The 24,360-nt window shown below is 35.8% G+C and overlaps 1 protein-coding gene across 1 annotated transcript in view; it reads right to left on the minus strand.

Annotated features, from left to right (window-relative positions):
• Positions 1 to 24,360, minus strand: part of LOC127867161 (intermembrane lipid transfer protein VPS13A-like) — a 149,691-nt gene that overhangs the window by 31,488 nt on the left and 93,843 nt on the right. Inside the window, exons 58-68 of the mRNA XM_052408201.1 lie at positions 22,245 to 22,331; positions 21,715 to 21,828; positions 19,942 to 20,043; positions 19,296 to 19,388; positions 16,096 to 16,188; positions 11,374 to 11,478; positions 9,640 to 9,789; positions 8,379 to 8,510; positions 5,666 to 5,799; positions 1,731 to 1,860; positions 1,155 to 1,277 (exon numbers count right to left, since the gene is read on the minus strand). Coding sequence (XP_052264161.1) covers positions 1,155 to 1,277; positions 1,731 to 1,860; positions 5,666 to 5,799; positions 8,379 to 8,510; positions 9,640 to 9,789; positions 11,374 to 11,478; positions 16,096 to 16,188; positions 19,296 to 19,388; positions 19,942 to 20,043; positions 21,715 to 21,828; positions 22,245 to 22,331 — 1,263 coding nt within the window. The remainder of the gene's footprint in view (positions 1 to 1,154; positions 1,278 to 1,730; positions 1,861 to 5,665; positions 5,800 to 8,378; positions 8,511 to 9,639; positions 9,790 to 11,373; positions 11,479 to 16,095; positions 16,189 to 19,295; positions 19,389 to 19,941; positions 20,044 to 21,714; positions 21,829 to 22,244; positions 22,332 to 24,360) is intronic.

Here is a 24,360-nt window from a genome sequence, read left to right on the forward strand (position 1 = left end):
GTGTAAGTCACCAATTTGATAATTTTTAACTGTAGACATTAACGTTTCTCTTAATTGGAAGGCTTTTTGGCTGTATGTTGCTAACTTTTTTCAAGTAGTTTTATTTTCGCTTTGCATTAATAGTACATATTTAAGAATACTCGTATGTGTATAGAAATATTTTGAAATATATTCCTTCCGAAAATGGATGTATATGGGGCACTTTAGGACAAAATATCATTAAGGTTGCAGAGGGTGCATTTTTTATCTTGTCTAGGCACATTATTATGATGACAGATTTCAATATTTAATTTGTGGGATGATAAATATAATATGGCCAATACATTTCTGTATTTTGGATTTATCAACTGGCTTATATATGCTGACTTTTTAAAATTAAGTTTTTTTTCTGTATATACATCTAGAGAAGTTGAGTCTTCTTGTCCTGATCGCAAATTGCTAATATAGATATCGCGATGTCGGGCTCTTAGCTTTGGGATGAATGTTTCTTTTCTAACAGAGTTCGGATATATCCATATTTCATGTAAACCCGAGGATTGAAGTATCAGACGCACTTGAGACTCCCAATTAGAACGAGAATTGTTAACATTTATGTTATTTAATTGTTCGTTTAAAACAGTATTTAAAATAAAATTTTCTTGTTTAACCATGTGTATCTTTAAAAAGTATTTAATCATTCTAATGTATCTTTCGATATACAGTGCAAATAGAACAAATGGCATATAAATAGCACAAAACACATTTACTATAAATAGTACATTACATGTCATATAAATAGAACAAACATAAGATGTGTTTGTCAGAAACACAATGCCCCCTATTGCGCCGCTTTGAAGCCATAAATTTGACCTTTGACCTTGAAGGATGACCTTGACCTATCACCACTCAAAATGTGCAGCTCCATGAGATACACATGCATGCCAAATATCATGTTGCTATCTTCAATATTGCAAAAGTTATTGCCAAGGTTCAAGTTTTGTGACACACACATACAATGACAAACAGACAGACAGACAGACAGGCCAAAAACAATATACAACCAAACTTTCGATCCGGGGGCATAAAAACATTACAATATAACAAACTATAAATAGAACAAATGACCTATTAATGGCACAGATAGACTATAAATAGAATATAATTGTTGTGGTTACCTCCTGGGCAACAGTTGCTAGGGCAAGGTCGTGAGTGAAGAGTAACACCCGCTGCATGCTAGAGAGGAATGAGACCCAGTAGACCTTGATGTCAGGGTCGTAGAAGAACTCCCCTATACCGTCCTGTACAACAGGGATCACATGTTAAAGAAAGGAATAAGTCACAAGTATCTTATAAGTTTAGAAACTCAGTCTTTCCAGTGTGAATCAAATTACCTGATCAGCCAATGAGATATGACTTTATCGTGGCCATTTTGTCAGAAAAGCAATGAGGGTTGTATAAATTGAATGAGCATAATATGTAAGATAACTAAATGGGTGGAGCAAAAATTATTTTACGACTGGTCCATTGACAAACTAGACATTCTTACAGAGAAATTATAGTAAGTGCCAAGAAAGAGCCACATCTGTCTACATAAGCCTAAAGTTATTTTTCACGTCCTTCAGCCCTCATTATTTTGTGACCAGTTAATACAAAACTAGAGTTTCATACAGAGATATGACATTTAGTGGCAGTGAAGAGCTAAATAAATCCTATAAATCCCTAAACATGACCTGAGAAAGGTACTTTATTACCTGAGTGAGGTCGTTTTTCATTTCCTTTTTTTCCCCACAGCTCCAGACAAGTTCCCTCTTACCAATGGCATCTTCCCATGTGTACAAGCCAGCAGTACCACCAGCAATCTTCTGTACGTTCTTGACAGAACTGAAATATACCATTAGCTATGATATACAGGAATACAGACAGGCCAGCGGTACCATCAGCAATCTTCTGTACGTTCTTGACAGAACTGAAATATACCATTAGCTATGATATACAGGAATACAGACAGGCCAGCGGTACCACCAGCAATCTTCTGTACGTTCTTCACAGAACTGAAATATACCATTAGCTATGATATACAGGAATACAGACAGGCCAGCGGTACCACCAGCAATCTTCTGTACGTTCTTCACAGAACTGAAATATACCATTAGCTATGATATACAGGAATACAGTCAGGCCAGCGGTACCACCAGCAATCTTCTGTACGTTCTTCACAGAACTGAAATATACCATTAGCTATGATATACAAGAATAAAGTCAGGCCAGCGGTACCACCAGCAATCTTCTGTACATTCTTCACAGAACTGAAATATACCATTAGCTATGATATACAGGAATACAGACAGGCCAGCGGTACCACCAGCAATCTTCTGTACGTTCTTGACAGAACTGAAATATACCATTAGCTATGATATACAGGAATACAGACAGGCCAGCGGTACCACCAGCAATCTTCTGTACGTTCTTCACAGAACTGAAATATACCATTAGCTATGATATACAGGAATACAGACAGGCCAGCGGTACCATCAGCAATCTTCTGTACGTTCTTTACAGAACTGAAATATACCATTAGCTATGATATACAGGAATTCAGACAGGCCAGCGGTACCATCAGCAATCTTCTGTACATTCTTTACAGAACTGAAATATACCATAAGCTATGATATACAAGAATACAGACAGGCCAGTGGTACCATCAGCAATCTTTTGTACGTTCTTTACAGAACTGAAATATACCATTAGCTATGATATACAGGAATACAGACAGGCCAGCGGTACCATCAGCAATCTTCTGTACGTTCTTGACAGAACTGAAATATACCATAAGCTATGATATACAAGAATACAGACAGGCCAGTGGTACCATCAGCAATCTTTTGTACGTTCTTGACAGAACTGAAATATACCATTAGCTATGATATACAGGAATACAGTCAGGCCAGCGGTACCATCAGCAATCTTCTGTACATTCTTGACAGAACTGAAATATGCCATTAGCTATGATATACAGGAATACAGACAGGCCAGCGGTACCATCAGCAATCTTCTGTACGTTCTTCACAGAACCGAAATATACCATTAGCTATGATATACAGGAATACAGACAGGCCAGCGGTACCACCAGCAATCTTCTGTACGTTCTTCACAGAACTGAAATATACCATTAGCTATGATATACAGGAATACAGACAGGCCAGTGGTACCATCAGCAATCTTCTGTACATTCTTTACAGAACTGAAATATACCATAAGCTATGATATACAAGAATACAGACAGGCCAGTGGTACCATCAGCAATCTTTTGTACGTTCTTTACAGAACTGAAATATACCATTAGCTATGATATACAGGAATACAGACAGGCCAGCGGTACCATCAGCAATCTTCTGTACGTTCTTGACAGAACTGAAATATACCATAAGCTATGATATACAAGAATACAGACAGGCCAGTGGTACCATCAGCAATCTTTTGTACGTTCTTTACAGAACTGAAATATACCATTAGCTATGATATACAGGAATACAGTCAGGCCAGCGGTACCATCAGCAATCTTCTGTACATTCTTGACAGAACTGAAATATGCCATTAGCTATGATATACAGGAATACAGACAGGCCAGCGGTACCATCAGCAATCTTCTGTACGTTCTTCACAGAACTGAAATATACCATTAGCTATGATATACAGGAATACAGACAGGCCAGCGGTACCATCAGCAATCTTCTGTACGTTCTTGACAGAACTGAAATATACCATTAGCTATGATATACAGGAATACAGACAGGCCAGCGGTACCATCAGCAATCTTCTGTACGTTCTTCTCAGAACTGAAATATACCATTAGCTATGATATACAAGAATACAGACAGGCCAGTGGTACCATCAGCAATCTTCTGTACATTCTTGACAGAACTGAAATATACCATTAGCTATGATATACAGGAATACAGACAGGCCAGCGGTACCATCAGCAATCTTCTGTACGTTCTTGACAGAACTGAAATATACCATTAGCTATGATATACAGGAATACAGACAGGCCAGCAGTACCACCAGCAATCTTCTGTACGTTCTTGACAGAACTGAAATATACCATTAGCTATGATATACAGGAATACAGACAGGCCAGCGGTACCATCAGCAATCTTCTGTACGTTCTTTACAGAACTGAAATATGCCATTAGCTATGATATACAGGAATACAGACAGGCCAGCGGTACCATCAGCAATCTTCTGTACGTTCTTTACAAAACTGAAATATACCATTAGCTATGATATACAGGAATACAGACAGGCCAGCGGTACCATCAGCAATCTTCTGTACATTCTTTACAGAACTGAAATATACCATTAGCTATGATATACAGGAATACAGACAGGCCAGTGGTACCATCAGCAATCTTCTGTACGTTCTTTACAGAACTGAAATATACCATTAGCTATGATATACAGGAATACAGATAGGCCAGTGGAACCATCAGCAATCTTCTGTACATTCTATACAGAACTGAAATATACCATTAGCTATGATATGCAGGAATACAGACAGGCCAGCGGTACCATCAGCAATCTTCTTTACATTTTTTAAAGAACTGAAATATGCCATTAGCTATAGAGGAATACACACAAATAGAAAGCCATATGCTATGATAGAAAGGAATACATTTAAGTAGGGTAACATTAGCAATGATTAAAAGGAAAACGGTTTAATAAAGCAGTATAACCAAGTTAATTATTGAACTGATTTACACAGGGAATATTTTTTTAACAATTTTATTAGTCCAGACAGCAAATTTATAAAGAACTGTAACATTGTCTGAATGATCCTTCTGAAACGTTGCAGTATCTACCTTAAACCCATTAAATGACTCAACAGTTTTTAGGTAAAGAATTGAATCTCCAAAAAAACACATATGTTTTGAAAGATTCATTGAACCTTTGATAAAACAAAATAACATACTAAAATTAAATCACATCACTTTTGGAAATTCGGCTAAAGTTTTCAGAAATTCAAAGTTTTTGGAAACACTCACTTTTAGCCAAAATAATTATTTGTTGTTACTCAAATTTTTGGGATACCCAGATTTTTCTTTATAACTGATCACTGTCAATTTGTGAACCGATTCATGCTTAACACCTGGCAGATGGATTCAAGAAGTTAGTGGACAGTAACTTTTGCTTTATTTGGATAAAAAAAATATGGTGCACTTGGTTAAGACAAAAAGGTTTCACTTCTCAAATTGTAATATGTGACAAAAAGTCTGAAAATTTGTTAGGCCTTATTTAAAGGTGTTAAAGACCATGATTTTTGAGACCTCAAACAACAATTCATTTAAGTAGCATTTCAAAAATTATAGGTTGATGCTACATAATATCAAATGCTTTTTTTTCATGGTAAAAATTATTTAAAACAAATTCAAACAATAACAAATTCTTGATATTTTTTAAACTGTCTTTTAGTAATTAAAATTTAAAGGCCTGCCATTGATAAGCATTCATCATCATTGATACATACCAGGCTGTCTCTAAGTATAAGGGACTACTTTTGTGTATTTGAATTTTTGAACACAAAGACAAATAAATAGTTTAAGTTGTGCGAAAATTTTAAAGAACTAGTAGGCTTTTTTTCTGGTCTAATATATAAAATGATCTAACATTAACTGGTATGTGACCCTACCTCTGGTAGAACTCAATGACACATAGGTCAGTGTGGTTGATGATGTGCACGGTTGCCATGCCGTCCTTATAGTGGGTCAAGGTCGTAACCATGGCGCTCTCTGTCTCCTGGCACTCTACATTGATACCTCCATACTGAAAATTGAAATCAAGTATGCTCTTTTATTTCATAAGTAATTAAACCTTTACCTCTTAGGTACACACTTTTATATGATTGAAGTCCCCTAGAAAATGAAATTAAATCTAAGACCTGTTTTTACCATATTTAAGTTCAAAATGCTTCATTTCCAACCCTAAGATACTGATGAGCAGCAAACAGCATAAATCATGAACAGCCTGCAAGTTACTTGAAGGGTTTTCTGTTTTTACACTGGTTGCAAACATGTGTATAACAATTTTCACTTTGCTATTGAGCAGAAAAGGGTTAAATATATTTGGCAATTATTTCACAAGCAATTTAAACAGATGTGTAGTGATACAGGCAATAGTAGTAAATAAATGAGCTAATCAACAGTACTTCCCTCAAATATAAGGAATTAGTTCAAAAGCATACATATTCCCACTTTTTTAAACAAGTAGCAATCATATTTCTTAGAGTATCTGTTGATTTCAGTAGATTATTGATTTTATAATTTATGAGTGATCTAAGAAATCAATGGTGAATCCATGAGTGAAAAAAGTGATTACAAGTGCATAAGCAACAAGCAAATTCGTTGAATTGATATCCCCTGCCAATATGCTTCTGGACACAAAAGTGTTATATTTGACACTCAAAAAGCATTTTTCCAAGAGACAAAGGGCCATAACTGCTTTATTAACAGATGGTGTACAATGCCATTTGGCATGCATCATCCTCTTATCCATATATATACTCATACCAAGTTTCAATGGAATCCGCCACAGCACTTCCAAGATATGGCTCCGGACGGACGGACCGATGGACGGACGGACAACGCCAAAACAATATCCCTCCGCCCATGGCGGGGGATATTCAAAATCTACCAAAACCAACACATTTTTGTTTTCTTTGTGAAAAATCCAGCATTGTTGACAGCTTTCAGAACAAGAATATCAGTGAAACTGATGGATGCTCCCCGATGATGCGCTTTGTCAATCTATGTGTTAATAAACACCTAAAAAAATCTATTATTAGCCTCGGTGACCTTGACCCCAGTGACCTCAAACCTCATCAAAAGGTAGAGGTCCATGCAAGGTACCTACATACCAAATATGTAAGAGATCGGTAAAATATTTAAGGCGCTATGAGAAACTGTAACAAAATTGTGACAGAAAAATGTATTTTTAGCCTCGGTGACCTTGGCCTTGACCCCAGTGACCTCAAACCTCATCAAAAGGTAGAGGTTCATGCAAGGTACCTACATGCCAAATATGTTAGAGATCGTACAATATTGAAGGCGCTATGAGAAACTGTAACAAAAGTGTGATGGAAGGAAGGAAGTAAGGAACTTCAAACTAGCAACTATATGCTCCCCGAAAAATTTTGGGGAGCATAAAAAATATATTTATTGCTTACAAATCTTTAAGATATGGCTACAAAAGTCTTAAACCTCTATGAGAATTTAATAATTACATTTAAGTTTTAAGTGCATTTGCACAATAGTTCTATTTGCATATCTAATTCATAATGATTTCATTACCACTTCTAATTTTGGGGTGTTTGCAAAGGGTCTATTCCTAACAAGGGCTGTTTGCAAAACATGCATGCCCCCAATATGTGCTGTCAGTTGTAGTGGCAGCCATTGTGTGAATACGTTTTTTGTCACTGCGGCCTTGACCTTTGACCTAGTGACCTGAAAATCAATAGGGGTCATCTGCCAGTCATGATTGATGTACCTATAAAGTTTCATGATTACTAGGCATAAGCACTCTTGAGTTATCATCCGGAAACCTTTTTATTATTTCAAGTCACTGTGACCTTGACCTTTGACCTAGTGACCGGAAAATCAATAGCGGTCATCTGCCAGTCGTTATCAATGTACCTATGAAGTTTCATGATCCTAGGCGTAAGCATTTTTGAGTTATCATCCTGAAACCATTTTACTGTTTCGAGTCTCTGTGACCTTGACCTTTGACCTAGTGACCTGAAAATCAATAGGGGTCATCTGCCAGTCATGATCAATGTACCGATAAAGATTCATGATCCTAGGCCTAAGCGTTCTTGAGTTATCATCCGGAAACCATCTGGTGGATGGACCGACAGACATAAAAAGTTATCAAACTTTAACCAAGGTAAAAGTTTTTGGACAGAGTGACAGAATGACAGACAGACAGGACAAAAACAACTAGTGACCTGAAAATCAATAGGGATCATCTGCCAGTCATTATCAATGTACCTATGAAGTTTCATGATCCTAGGCGTAAGCATTCTTGAGTTATCATCCAGAAACCATCTGGTTGACGGACCGCCCGACAGACATGTGCAAAACAATATACCCCCTCTTCTTCGAAGGGGGGCATAAAAAGTGACCATCACACCCATGATAAAGACAACTGCATTCACAATTTAAGCATGTCAACATTACTTTAAAAGAAGCAATATTTAATATTACCAGTGCTACAACCTTAAAAGTATGTTTTATAGTGCTACCATAGCAACTGTGTCAAAAGAGTATATTTATAATATGTCCTAAGCAACATTTGAGGTGTATGTTGGTATAGTGCAACCATAGCAAACATAAAATGATTACTCTTGCCTGGTTGTTCAGCCTGAGCAGGGTGGTGTGAGCCATGTTGAACACGAAGGAGTTGGTGGAGATCTCAGAGTCCTTCATGGCAGCCTGCATCTTCATCTCCTTGCCGGACTGTAGTGGCCACAGCGCTACACACTGGAACATAGAGCAACACACTAGAACACAGGTCAACATACTGGAACACAGGGCAACACACTGGAACACAGCACAACACACCGTAACACAGGGCAACGCACCGGAACACAGGGCAACGCACCGGAACACAGAACAACACACTGGAACACAGAGAAACACACTGGAACACAGAACAACACACTGGAACACAGGGCAACACACTGCAACACAGGGTAACACATCGAAACACAGAACAACACACTGGAACACAGAGAAACACACTGGAAGACAGAACAACACACTGGAACACAGGGCAACACACCAGAACAACACACTGGAACACAGAGAAACACATTGGAACACAGAACAACACATTGGAACACAGGGAAACACACCGGAACACAGGGCAACACACTGGAACACAGAACAACACACTGGAACACACTGAAATACACTGGAACACAAAACAACACACTGGAACACAGGGCAACACACTGGAACACAGGGCAACACACTGAAACACAGAACAATACCCTGGAACACAGGGCAACACACTGGAACACAGGGCAACACACTAGAACACAGGGTAACACACTAGAACATAGAGCAACACACTAGAACACAGGGCAACACACTGGAACACAGGGCAACACACCGAAACACAGAACAATACACTAGAACACAGAGAAACACACTGGAATATATTGAACTCAATTATAAGAACACTTTAACTTGGTTACTTTGTGTTTTCCCACATTACTGTCCATGTCAATCATTTACACTATGACTTTGGCTTTAAGCAATCGTTTAAACAGAAAAAAGGCAATAAGCAAAAAAAAAGAGAGCCATCATGAGAAACTTCTAATCTCTAAGAGCACATACTGTCCACAAAACCAATGCAACATCTAAAACCACACACATGATTCACCACCTGTTTTGGAGGAGCTTGAATCCAGCTGCTATCTGTCGTTAATTCTTTGCAATTATTGTCAAAATGTAATGTTTAACAATCAAATATTGGGTGACAAAATAACTACCAAATTCTTTATACCAACTTACTTATATTCAAAAAACTTAAATTCAGCTGCTATCTTTTGACATCTCCTTTTTTTTCTCTCATAAACAAATACATGTAGATGCAGTTAATTACCTGTTTAGAAGGGACTTGAATCCAGGTGCTATCTGTGGTCAGTTCCTTGCAGATCATGTCATAGGGCGAGGTGTTCACCAGCATGTAGTAGGGTGTGAAGGTCACCACCTTGGACAGGCCCGAGCTCGAGAGAACAATGTTAACACCAACCTGGCAGGATTGAATGGGTAGAGAGTGGTCACAGTGAAATCCAGATATATTATGAGTTTGGTAAGAAAATATTGCATATTTGTAATATAAAAGTCTTATGTGAAACTGTTAATGCTCTTTTATCAAAACTGACAAGGATGGTAAACATTGATTATTTAGGGTGAACAACATTGAATCGAGAGTGCTTTGTCACAAATGTGACTTGCAACACCATATGGCATTGTTAATTTTCTTCAAGGGCAAAAAACTCAGGATTGAGTGGATCAATTGAGTCGTGTTTTGAGAAAACTGGGCATAATGCATGTGCGTAAAGTGTCGTCCCAGATTAGCCTGTCCAGTCCGCACAGGCTAATCTGGGACGACACTTTCCGCTTTAATGGTATTTTTTGTTTAAAGGAAGTCCCTTTTTACCAAAAATCTAATAAAAGCGGAAAGTGTCGTCCCTGATTAGCCTGTGCGGACTGCACAGGTTAATCTGGGACGACACTTTACGCACATGCATTATGCCTAGTTTTCTCAGAACACGACTCAATTGATTGGGCAAATGTGGAACTAGTTCCTTCACCAACCCACTTGCATACTCAGGGATAGGATCATCAGGGTTCACAGCAGTTTACATAAGGGCTGGACAGAATAAAAACACACTGTTAAGAACTTAAATTTTGCAAACATCTCAAATTATTAAAACATGTTTGCAAAAATCTTTAGTGCAAAAAAGACATTTTTTCTTGCAGTTTGTGCCAATATCTTAAGATTTAAGAAAACCTTGTTGAATACGTCTGAAATTGGTGCCAACATTTCATGTGGTGTGCAGCTTAATCGTGTATATGAATGTTGTAAACATTTAGAATTTTCAGCCAAGAACACAACTTATTAAATTAAGTAATTTTGATGTTTTTCACATTGCCATAAGCCACATAAAAAACTGTCTTTTATGCAATAGTTTAAATTTTTCGAAAAATTGTTTTAAACGTTACTTTTAACAAGATGTGTTTGTGAAACACTATGTCCCCTTCCCCCCCCCCCCCCCCCCCATATATTAGTCTTTTGACCTTAAAGGATGACCTTGACATTGACCTTTCACAACTCAAAATGTGCAGCTCCATGAGATACACATGCATGCCAATTATCAAGCTGCTATCTTCAATATTGCAAAAGTTATGGCCAGTGTTAAAATTTGACGCAATAAACCAACAAACAGACAGGGCAAAAACAATATGTCCGCCAGTATAGCCCTTTCAGTGCGGGAACCGAATTTTAAAGGCCTTTGCAAACAGTTTGGATCCAGATGAGACGCCACAGAACGTGGCGTCTCATCTGGATCCAAACTGTTTGCTATTCTGATAGTATTCTTTGAAAAAAAATGAAGAAAATGCTTATTTTACAAATTCAGCAGACGACATTTTAGCAGACGACAAATTTCCCAGCATGCAAAGGGTTAAAGTGGGGGACATAAAAAGTCATTTGATCCTGTACCCTGATACTGACATACAAGCAAACCCTAGAGCGCTTTGTTTATGAAGGCAGGTAACAGGAGTGGGCAAGGATTGTTTTCTGCATTTGTGGATTGATTTGTGTGTATACCTCCCAGAATCTGTTCCTATTTTTACTCTGCACTGTGCCAGAACTCCCAACCACATCCAGTGAGAACTTATCTGACCAATCCCCTTCTCCAATACAAAGGCAGGCCTAAAACAGACCAATCAGAATTATTGTAACACATCAAAATCAATAACAAAACAGACCAATCATATTCTTTGTAGTAGTACGGTAAACAAAAAAAAACAATAGTGAATCTGAACAATCAAACTTCTATGGCTATAATGGAGTAACATAATTATAATATCATTTCATTCAATCACATAACATCCTATCAATAAGACAGCAACAATGACCCTAGATCACTCACCTGCTCCATGGAATATGGCTAATTTCAAACCCAGGAAATGCTAATCTCTATACAAAGATACACAACAAATTAAACATTTAACGATTGCCCTTTAAGAGATATTTTTAATTACTTATTATGCAAAACTTAATATTCAATTTAACCCATGGGTAGTGGATAGTTTTGTGGTATGATTTGAACAAACTCAGCAAAGAACCACTAACACAATACTATACCAGTGACCCTCCTTGCATTTTCAATTCTTGAAATTTAATGTATTTTCAGCTCTGGTGATGTAAATATGCACTCAACCAGAACTATTGGAAAAACTCTGAATCAGGGCACCCAATTATCATTCCTGTTTCGTGAAAATCTGCCAAGCACTTAAGGAGATATTGTTGGAATAAATAGTTTACAGATGACTAAGACAGACAAAAGGCAGTCCCAAAAGCTCACTCATTGCACAGGTGCGCTAAATATAATTAAACTGTAAACAGCGACTTGATAAAAAGTGAAATTTACAATGTGAATAAATGAAATTTTAAGCATCATGAATGGCTGTTATGTAAAATAAACAGTTTTAGTTTGTACATAAATCTGTGTTTGTGTTTTCAAATTTTTCAAGGATGGCTTCTTGTATAATATGACTTGCAATATAGCCTCAATATATATTTTATAGACAATCTCAAATAAAAAGGGTGCCGAACCTGTTAAATAAAACTGCAGTTTAATTACATATTTTATAATATAATAACATAAATTGCATATAAATTATATTTATAAAAGCATTTACACAATTAGTTGAATCTTGGAATATCATTTTTAAATTTAATAGGAATAAACAAGAGTGCCAAACTGTCACAAGATACGCCCGTTTTAAGACTTTGGACAACTTGATAACTTTACCATGACCCATATTTGAACTTGACCTACATATCATCTAGACACAACTTCTGACCAAAGTTGGTGAAGATCTGATGAAAACTACTTCAATTAGAGAGCAGACACCATGCTAAATGCTTGAAATGCACTACGGGACCTCGTGACCTAGTTTTTAACCTGGCAAGACCCATATTTGAACTTGACCTACATGTAGATATTGTCTAGACACAACTTCTGACCAAAGTTGGTGAAGATCGGATGAAAACTACTTCAATTAGAGAGCACTTGCTAAATGCTTGAAATGGTTTAAGTGACCCTGTGACCTAGTTTTTGACCTGGAATGACCCATATTCCAACTTGACCTAAATACTGTCTAGATACAACTTCTGACCAAGTTTGGTGAAGATTGGATGAAAACTACTTCAATTAGAGAGTGGACACCATGCTAAATGCTTGAAATGCACTAAGTGACCCTGTGACCTAGTTTTTGACCCAGCATGACCCATATTCGAACTTGACCTAGATATTGTCTAGATACAACTTCTGACCAAGTTTGGTGAAGATCGGATGAATAAAATTTGAATTAGAGTCCGGACAAAGTGGCGCCGTTGAAAATGCACTAATTGACCCTATGACCTAGTTTTTGACCCGGCATGACCCATATTCGAACTTGGCCTATATATCAACTAGATGCAACTGCTGACCAAGTTTGGTGAAGATCGGATGAATACAATTTGAAATAGAGTCCGGACAAAGTGGCCCCTTTGAAAATGCACTTATTGACCCTATGACCTAGTTTTTGACCCGGCATGACCCATATTCGAACTTGGCCTAGATATCAACTAGATGCAACTGCTGACCAAGTTTGGTGAAGATCGGATGAATACAATTTGAATTAGAGTCCGGACAAAGTGATGCCTTCCGCCCGCCGCCCGCCCGCCGCCAAGGGGTTTCACATAATACGTCCCGTATTTTATACGGGCGTATAAAAAGCAAAGTTCACTAACATTTCAAAGTAATAACAACAAACTGCTACAAAACAATTCATGCTTCAAAAAACAATGAAAAAAAAACACAATTTGCAGGACTTTTATAACACTTAAAGGGATCTTTTCACGCTTTGGTAAATTGACAAAATTGAAAAAAGTTGTTTCAGATTCGTAAGTTTTCGTTTTAGTTATGATATTTGTGAGGAAACAGTAATACTGAACATTAACCATGCTCTAATATAGCCATTATATGCATCTTTTGACGATTTTAAAACCTAAAAATTATAAAGCGTTGCAACGCGAAACGATTGAATAATTTGGAGAGTTCTGTTTTTGTCGTTAAATTTTGTGAAACTACGAAGATTGCTTATATAAGGTATAAAATACGTCAAGAATGTGTACTCGGCGGAATAGCTCAGTAGGCTTAAGCGTTTTTACTTCAGGACTCTGGCAGGACTCCAGGGGTCACTGGTTCGAAACCTGCTCCGGGCAATGTTCTTTTCCTTTTTTAAATTTTTTTCTTGATTTTTTACTGGAGCTTTTATGATCCAATGTTTACATTTATCAATATAAAGCATTTAATGAATAAGTTAAAAAAATGCCAAAATCTGTGAAAAGGCCCCTTAAAGTTTTATATTTAAATGCAGGATTATATTTTATTATGTACAATCCTGAATTCTTTAAAAGCGTTCATGTAAATAAGAAGTTCTAATCCAAATGACCCAACATTCTGCTAATTTCATATAAAGGTTTTTATATATAAAAAACAAGTCAAGTATATAATTAACCAACAGGGGTACATAAAACAAGTGATGTCCCAAGACAGCCTGCTAGACCATTCTTCCACTTAGATAGTACTTTGTATAAAGTACATTTTCTGTCAGTTACATGATATTATGATCGCAAAGACATATTTGACGTCAATTAACTGCAATTATTGTAAAGTCTATGTAAACTTCAAAAAGATTTTTTTAAATTAAAAACAAGCCATGAGAAAATGTAAAGATTCTACATTTTAAACTATAATAAGAGATGTGCTTGTCAGAAACACAATGCCCCCTAATGCGTCGCTTTTTTGTTGACCTTTGACCTTGAAGGATGACCTTGACCTTTCACCACTCAAAATGTGCAGCTCCATGAGATACACATGCATGCCAAATATCAAGTTGCTATGTTCAATATTTCAAAAGTTATTGCAAAACTTTACTGTAAGGTTAATGTTTTGGGACAGAATGACAGACAGAAAGAAAGAAAGACAGGCCAAAAACAATATACCCCCAATCTATCGATCCGGGGGCATAAACCAAATCTATTTAGTTGAATTTAATCAAGTTTGAGGCAAGGTCTACATTAAAGCTACCTATACACAAAATATCAGCACAATATCTTCATCCAAATTAAAAGTTGTTGAGAATAAACCTTTTATAAAAGTAATAATGATCTTGATCCAACTGGCCCCAAATGCAATCCAACCCATTGTCTGCATGTAAGCTACCTTAAAACAAAAATACAGCACCATACCTTCATCAAAACTAAAGTTATCAAGTGGAAGGTCGCTGCAGGATAGTGGATATGGTGTCCGCCTAGTGACCGGGAGGTCACAAGTTTGATACCCACCGTGGGAGCTTTCTTTAGATCTCCCCATAGACAACAAGTACTGGTTCTAGTCCCAGGAAACGGACTTGAGAGCTTTTCAAATAAGCAGTGAGTACTTTAAATGCAATCAAGCTAAAATAAATAGGTTCAAACTAAACCTACCTTCACACAAAATCTCCATCCTGACTGAGGTTACTATACGCAAACTCATTATCTATTTTTAGAAACAGTGACAATGACCCAACTGCCCCAAATGCAACCCAATGCTATGTCTACATGTCAGCTAAAAATATGGGGCTGTTGCACGAGAACGCTAACCTGAAGTACAAAAAGTACACTAAGAGGCACAATTCTGCTTAATTGCAGCTAAGATTTCTAAGCCTTGGCCAGTGACCTAACCTGAAAATTATGAAGACATGTGTGATTTTGTAATTGAATAAATGTTGAAGTTGCACATGTTAAGGTATTGTTCAGTGACTGTTTATAAAGACCATGAACAAATGTGTAAAGTTTTATTTTAATACATGAAGCAGACATAGAGATATGGAGAAATTAAATGAAAACATTAACCAGAATAGTATTAGTACAAAATAGGTGCATTATTTATCTTAATTGTGGGTCACAGTTATGGAACTTAGACAGAAACCTAACACAATGACCCTTGACATGTGCATGATGCTTCCATTGAATGCCTGTAGTAGAATGATATGGAGATGTTGAACATTAACCTTCACTACATGATTCTGCAGACACAGACATTTGGGCAAGTAGTAGTATACCCCCCCCCCCCCCCCCCCCCCCCTCTATTTTCATTGTGGGGTTAAAACAATTCAACAACAATAAGCCAGCATGCTTTACAGCCGATAGCAAAATAAGTACCAAAACAAACAAAAGTGTGCAAAGGAAAATTAACAACTGGCTATAAATCTGTGCCCTGCAACAGCAACATACTTTTCCACTTTGTTTCATTTCTTTCACTTTAGGTTTATTCTTTCCCTCCTTTTTTCTCTCCAATGTTGAAGACTTTTTTTCCTGTGTTTCGTCCTTGAAAATAAATTGTCAATACATCTATGTTTGATAAATTTACACCTGTTAATTTGTCTTTTTGTTACATTTATTGTTATTTTATATAAAAAACATAATAAATATTATATGCAATAAAAGTCATAAATAATAACAACTTTACAATATCAATGGACAAAATGTATACAGAAATAACTTCTGACAAATAAATATTAAAGACAACGGAACTAAACAATTTATCAACAAATAGAAAAATAATTGTACTTGTAATTACTCAGCCATCAGAAAACTCAAAGATGATGAATTTGTATAATTAAAACAGTTGTTAATATTTCTTTTTCAAAAATAATTTTTCAAAGTATGAATAAATCACTAGTGGTTATTATATTGACATGTTAAAAATGTTAATATTCAAAGGTTAAACAAATGGAGAATATTCTTTAACTACATTTCAAATTGCCTGCTTTGAAGATTACCTCAGGACTTTTTTAAGTATACATTTATTGTTTGCAGATGCACAGACACAGAAAGCTTGGAAGACTCTGGCATTCAAAAACAACAATACTACAGCGAGTAAAATGTAAACAAAAATACTTTACGCCAAAAAGTTTATTAGCCAATAAAATTATCTTAAAATTTTCAGATGATGTTAAATATTTTATCAACAGTCATTTTAAATGTGTATCATTTTGACAAGTATGCTTTTTGGGGGAGGCAAAATCAAGCTATTATTTTACAGACTCATTATCTCTAAATACAACATATAATATAAGGGATAACAAAGTTATCAAAATTAGTTGCAAATAAATAGTGACATAGGTATGAAGCAAAACACAATTCTCCTTTAAAGAGTCCTCTCTTTTGATTGGGGATATAATAACAAGAGAAAAGTCCGATAAATTAATGCATTTTATGAGGTAGAAAATTGAATCAGAAAAAACTTTATGTTTATGCTTTAACTGTCTTCAGAATGTCACAAGGCAGCACTATAGACTGTGTTTATAGCAAATGTTTATATAGTTTAAGGGCAAAGGCCATTGCCCAAAAAGGACTTATTTGTTTGGTTACAGAGGAGAGTGCAAAAATACTATTTAAGCTCACCTCAAAAAAGTGTAAATCTCACTGATAGTGTGTTTGAGCAAATTTAATATTAAATGTGCACTATAGTTAATTTCACTGCAAAGAAGAGGGCATTAATCTTACATCAATTATATATACAGGTTAGTCTCACTAAATGGGAAAAATCTAGTGACTAAATTGGTTTCATCTGAAGACACAACCAATTAAGTTTCATGTTACAATGAATTTTATAATGAAATTAAAATATTCTCAAACTTGAAAATGCAATTATTTTAACTAGATCATTAAATTCAGAGCTTTAAGCTTTTAATAGAACCTGTTCACCATGACTTTAACAAGAAAACAGTTCCCTTTTTTAACATTTTAACAGTTCCTTTTAAACAATGAACTAATTATTTTCATTTTTAAATCATTTAAAGAATAAAGAGAGTTTCTGATTGGTTCATAGAAACAAGCAGTTTCAATGGTTGTCTTCATATCCTATCTGTGAAGCCTATTATTGGATTATTATTTGAATCCTATTGAAGCTTTTCTTACCAAATGAGTAACACCACAACACCAAGATAGGGTCTACACAAAATATAAGCACAAACTAAAAGAAATCAAAATTCACATATTTCTCAAATGTTGTTTTTCCTGTTTTAACACATAATTATATTAGCTGACCCCACTCATTGAACATTTAAAAAAAATGAAAAAATGTATCACTGTAAACAATATTGCAAGCATTAAATGAAACTTCTACATGAGATAAACAAGATTTATTCAATTATATTCAACCAAATCAAATTTTAAAAAGTAATATCGCTCCATAAAATATGTGACTTAAGTAATACTTAAAACAAACTGCTTGTAAAAATTATAATAAGAATACAGTTTATTTTTTCTCACAAATTAACTGATACCATTATTTGTTACCTAAATAGTATTATAATGCTTGTCAAATCTTTGCATAAGAAAATCTAATCTATTCATCCAGTGCAACAAAATAAATAAGATATGTATTGCACTAATTAAATCAAGACACAAAGTAAAAATACAATTATTAAAGTAACATAAAATTGAAACAATTTAAATTGAAAGAATCACAACAGACGCACACCAAAATATAAGCATAAGATTTCATTGCAAATAAATTATAATGTTTTAAATACTAAACACATATAAACACAAAAAGGCCTTGGCATTTCTCTGTCACAAAATGTATGTATAATTTCTATAATAGTATAAAGCTCATGATACAGTCCTAAACTGCAATAAGAACATGTATTGCATTAAAAATCTATGTTTACAGAGATATAATATTTTCTCTATATTAATCTTTTACAAACAATCATAACAATTATACCATAAAAGGTTAAATCAACTAATATTAAAGTAATCCAGTGTATTTATATGTTTAATGTATTGATATGAATTCATTTAATTCATACTGCCGTGTTTCCTTTTAAAATGTGATTGTTGAATACAGTCCAATATGGCTAGGTGATTGTTGAATACAGTCCAATATGGCTAGGTGATTGTTGAATACAGTCCAATATGGCTAGGTGATTGTTGAATACAGTCCAATATGGCTATGTGATTGTTGAATACAGTCCAATATGGCTACGTGATTGTTGAATACAGTCCAATATGGCTAGGTGATTGTTGAATACAGTCCAATATGGCTAGGTGATTGTTGAATACAGTCCAATATGGCTAGGTGATCAGGGCAACATTTTCTGCTTTTATGGAATTTTTTGTTTAAATTAGGTTCTCACTAAATGAAAATCCAGTTTAGGTCCTGATAAGCTTTTGCCGCCTGCATAGGTTAATCTGTAACGACACTTTATGCACATACATAAAGCCCAGTTTTTCAAGAGAAAGGCTCACATGCATATGCAATGTAGTTTAATTGTAGTACATCAAAGGTCTGTAAACAATCTTATATACTGATACAAAACCATAATCACACACATTAAGAACCTTCATACATTATACATGTACATTATACTAATACACTGATAATATCATATACTATAGCATGAATAATATATGCTATAGCCTACCTTTTTCTTGTTGAACAGGGAACTTTTCTTAAATGAGAACATGACAATGTCCTTGATCTCTGGCGGGTGTTCCATGGGGTCGTCATCACCTGCCTGCAAGGTCAAAGGTTATCATGAGATTATTTAAAGCCATGAATGGTTATCATGTGTTAGCAAGAGCCATCAAACATAGATCAAAGTCATCAATAGTCGCCAAGGTCATGAAAGGTCATTTATAGAAACCAAAAGTCACTGAACGTAATCAAGTGTTACTGAAAGTCACAGAGGGGTCATTGTAGGTGACTAAAGATCACCAAGAGTCCTTGAAGGTCCTAAAATATTATCAAGGGCCACTGTTATGGTCAATACTTATAAAGCTCCACAACATATGACTCTGTCTTCAATGTAGAGATAGTCAAGATGATGATGAGTCTAAAATTACTGTCAATGCATTAAAACCACTTTAATTTTTAAAACTATTTTTTAAAATACTCAAACACATTGACTTTAAAGTCATAAACTTACTTTACATTAATCAATTTCCAAAGTTGTTTCTCTGTCTACAACTATTTGTATTTGTATTAAAATTTATCAAATTTATTTTTACCAGAACAATATTGTGTGTGATACACTTTTCAGATGTTAAGACTCAGTTGTTATATGTTACCTTGTATCTCAGCATGACCCCAGTCTTGTTGATCATCCAGTAGGGACAGAACAGGGACACCTGGATTGAACCACTCGTCTTCTTGAAATGAAGACCCAGGTCCTGAAACAACATGTTCATGCATAACTTATTGTAATGTGTAAATCACAAGATCAAAAATTAAGCCCATTTTTAAACACATTTTGTGTCCCTTTTTTGTGAAAACAGAACATTTAAGGCATGAACATGCACTCTTTACAGTGTTATTAGTAAAAAACTTTATTTTATTGTCTGCATACCGTATAAAGAATTTTTTATATGTATGACAAAGAAAAAATAACATAGCAAAATTCCTAACATTTTTTTAATTTATTAATCACCTCCAATAACATAAAATCCATATGAAGGCTATGTTAAAATGACTTTGGAAACAGTGACAGCAAATGAAAGATTATATAAATTGCTGAAATATTTAATATTTTTCTTCATTCTTGAAATAGTTTTTTATTCTTAATAGTTGTTTATTCTTATGTTCTAAAGTGGATTAATGAAAATGGTTCCAGTTTTGAAAAATCAACAATGACCAGTGCATATATTTAAATCAAAGATAAAGTACTTGAACAATCATGGATATATCAATAAAGCAAAGCACATGACTGTTCCCCCTTGGATAAACAACCACAAGGTATGGTTATAGATTTGTTTTTACTGGCTTATTGTAATAGCAATAAAAAATATAAAAAACACACAAGAAAACGCAACTTTTCATCACAAGTGTACCGCTGTGTGTAACTTTCAAACATATAAGATAGGCCAATGTCATATTGAACAAGAGATGTGTTTGTAAGAAACACAATGCCCCCTAATGCACCGCTTTTTTTTTACCTTTGAACTTTAAGGATGACCTTGACCTTGACCTTTCACCACTCAAAATAAGCAGCTCCATGAGATACTCATGCATGCCAAATATCAAGTTGCTATGTTCAATACTTCAAAAGTTTTTGCAAGACTTTACTATATTAAAATTTTAAATTTTCGACCTTTGACCTTGAAGGATGACCTTGACCTTTCACCACTCAAAATGTGCAGCTACATGAGATACACATGCATGCCAAATATCAAGTTGCTATGTTCAATATTTCAAAAGTTATTGCAAAACTTTACTTTATTAAAGTTTTAAATGTTTGACCTTTGACCTTGAAGGATGACCTTGACCTTTCACCACTCAAAATGTGCAGCTCCATGAGATACACATGCATGCCAAATATCAAGTTGCTATGTTCAATATTTCAAAAGTTATTGCAAAACTGTACTATATTAATTTTTTTAATTTTTGACCTTTGACCTTGAAGGATGACCTTGACCTTTCACCACTCAAAATGTGCAGCTCCATGAGATACACATGCATGCCAAATATCAAGTTGCTATGTTCAATATTTCACAAGTTATTGTAAAACTTAAATATATTAAAGCTTTAAATTTTTTACCTTTAACCTTGAAGGATGACCTTGACCTTTCACCACTCAAAATGTGCAGCTCCATGAGATACACATGCATGCCAAATATCAAGTTGCTATGTTCAATATTTCAAAAGTTATTGCAAAACTTTACTGTAAGGTTAAAGTTTTGGGACAGAATGACAGACAGAAAGACAGGCCAAAAACAATATACCCCCGAACATTCGATCCGGGGGCATAAAAAGGAAATTTGGTATCAGATGTAGATTAATTTACTTGAATTTGTATTAATTCTGCATATGCTTACACCAAATTGAATATAGATCATATACATTACCATGGTTACTTTCTTTTTCCCTTGGTAACCGTCAAAATTCCACACTGAGAGTTCAGGGATGTCAAAGTCCAGCAGTCGACGGCCATTCCAATCCCTACCCTGATAGTTGATGATCTAAAATATGCAAAAATTATGATTAACCCAAAGCAAAATGAAAATGGCCATATGCGCAACCAGCATTAAACCAGAACAGCCTGCAAGTAACTTTTCAACTTTAATCTAGTAAGAAGGGTTTTCACCACATCGTAGCCTTAGTGGCACTAACAAAAACTTCTCAATGGCTATGTTTTTAAAAGCTTTTTGCTTGAGGGAAGATATACCAAGCCAAAAGCCAGTTTGTTTGTTAAACATTTTCACATTTTTACATCTAAAACAACAGTTTGTTTGACCTCAAGAATAAATATACTCATCAGTGCTTCGATATTCCACGGATTCAGCATACATGTAGATCAATGGTATCTTCTGAACATGTTCTTATGTCAAATTCAGCAGTTTCTGGCTAAAGACCAGACTATTTTCAGTTCACCTACCATGACCTCAATGTTGGTTTTCCCCAAGCATGCATGGTCCAGAGGGATGTTGCAACCTTTCTGTAGCAACATCTCGTCTGCAGTGCCCTAGCAATGGATATGGAAAACATAGTGCTTATTTCATTATTTGGAGCATCATCTCATCGCCTCTGCAGTACCTCAGCAATTGATGAGTCGCGTTTTGAGAAAACTAGGCTTAATGCCTGTGCATTTAGTGTCATCCCTGATTAGCCTGTGCAGTCTGCACAGGCTAATCAGGGACGACACGTTCCACCTAAACTTGATTTTCGGTAAGGAGGGACTTCCTTGAAACTAAAAATACCATAAAAGCGGAAAGTGTCGTCCCTGATTAGCCTGTGTGGACTGCACAGGCTAATCTTGGATGACACTTTATGCACATGCATTAAGCCCAGTTTTCTCAGAACACGACATATTTAATATTGTTTGGAAACATTCAGTACTTCTCAAAAACCCTCAAAATGGTATCATTAAACAGTGTTTTTTTTTCAATTGGTAGCATTATTTCATCTGCAGAACCATTACAATAGCTAAAGTAAACCTAGTGTTTTACCATACGAGATTTTTGAGAGCATTATTTCATTTGTGGTGAATTGAGAATAAAGTGTAGTTTCCTATAGATATTTATTAGCATCAGCTTATCAGCAGTATCCTGTGAATGCATACAAGCCTCATTCTGGGAAATGGGTCTAACCCTTTGCATGCTGGGAAATTTGTCTTCTGCTAAAATGTCGTCTGCTGAATTTCTAAAATTAGCATTTTCTTCGATTTTTTTCGAAGAATACTATCAGAATAGCGAACAGTTTGGATCCTGATGAGACGCCATGTTCTGTGGCGTCTCATCTGGATCCAAACTGTTTGCAAAGGCCTTCAAAATTCGGTTCCTGCACTGAAAGGTCTAATGCATGTTTGTAAAGACTCATTCCATACTAGCCTGTGAAGTCCACACAGGCTAATCAGGGACAAAACTTTCAGCCTAGGCTGCATTATTGTTTTGATGATACTTCATTTAAATGATAAACTACTTAAAAGCGGAAAGTGTTGTCCCTGATAAGCCATTGCTGCAGGCACAGGCTAATCTAGGATGATGCTTAATACACATGCATCAATCCCAGTTTTTCCATAAGTATGTTCACATCAACACTAAATCTATTTTTTAATAACATGAATAATTTTTGTCAGCATTAATTTAATAGAAAACACCCAAATAAAAGATACAGTATTAATACCTAATGGCCCCTTCTTATTAAACATCACATGATATAATTATGCCTTGCTCTAGGAAAATGGGGCTTAATGCTTCATCCCAGATTAGCATGTGATGTCAGCGCCAGCTTAATGCTTCATTCCAGATTAGCATGTGATGTCAGCACCAGCTTAATGCTTCATCCCAGATTAGCATGTGATGTCAGCACCAGCTTAATGCTTCATCCCAGATTAGCATGTGATGTCAGCACCAGCTTAAAGCTTCATCCCAGATTAGCATGTGATGTCAGCACCAGCTTAATGCTTCATCCCATATTAGCATGTGATGTCAGCACCAGCTTAATGCTTCATTCCAGATTAGCATGTGATGTCAGCACCAGCTTAATGCTTCATCCCAGATTAGCATGTGATGTCAGCACCAGCTTAATGCTTCATCCCAGATTAGCATGTGATGTCAGCACCAGCTTAAAGCTTCATCCCAGATTAGCATGTGATGTCAGCACCAGCTTAATGCTTCATCCCAGATTAGCATGTGATGTCAGCACCAGCTTAATGCTTCATCCCAGATTAGCATGTGATGTCAGCACCAGCTTAATGCTTCATCCCAGATTAGCATGTGATGTCAGCACCAGCTTAATGCTTCATCCCAGATTAGCATGTGATGTCAGCACCAGCTTAATGCTTCATCCCAGATTAGCATGTGATGTCAGCACCAGCTTAATGCTTCATCCCAGATTAACATGTGATGTCAGCACCAGCTTAATGCTTCATCCCAGATTAGCATGTGATGTCAGCACCAGCTTAATGCTTCATCCAAGATTAGCATGTGATGTCAGCACCAGCTTAATGCTTCATCCCAGATTAGCATGTGATGTCAGCACCAGCTTAAGCT

Source organism: Dreissena polymorpha, chromosome 2, assembly GCF_020536995.1.
Source record: "Dreissena polymorpha isolate Duluth1 chromosome 2, UMN_Dpol_1.0, whole genome shotgun sequence".
In the NCBI taxonomy this organism is placed as follows: domain Eukaryota; kingdom Metazoa; phylum Mollusca; class Bivalvia; order Myida; family Dreissenidae; genus Dreissena; species Dreissena polymorpha.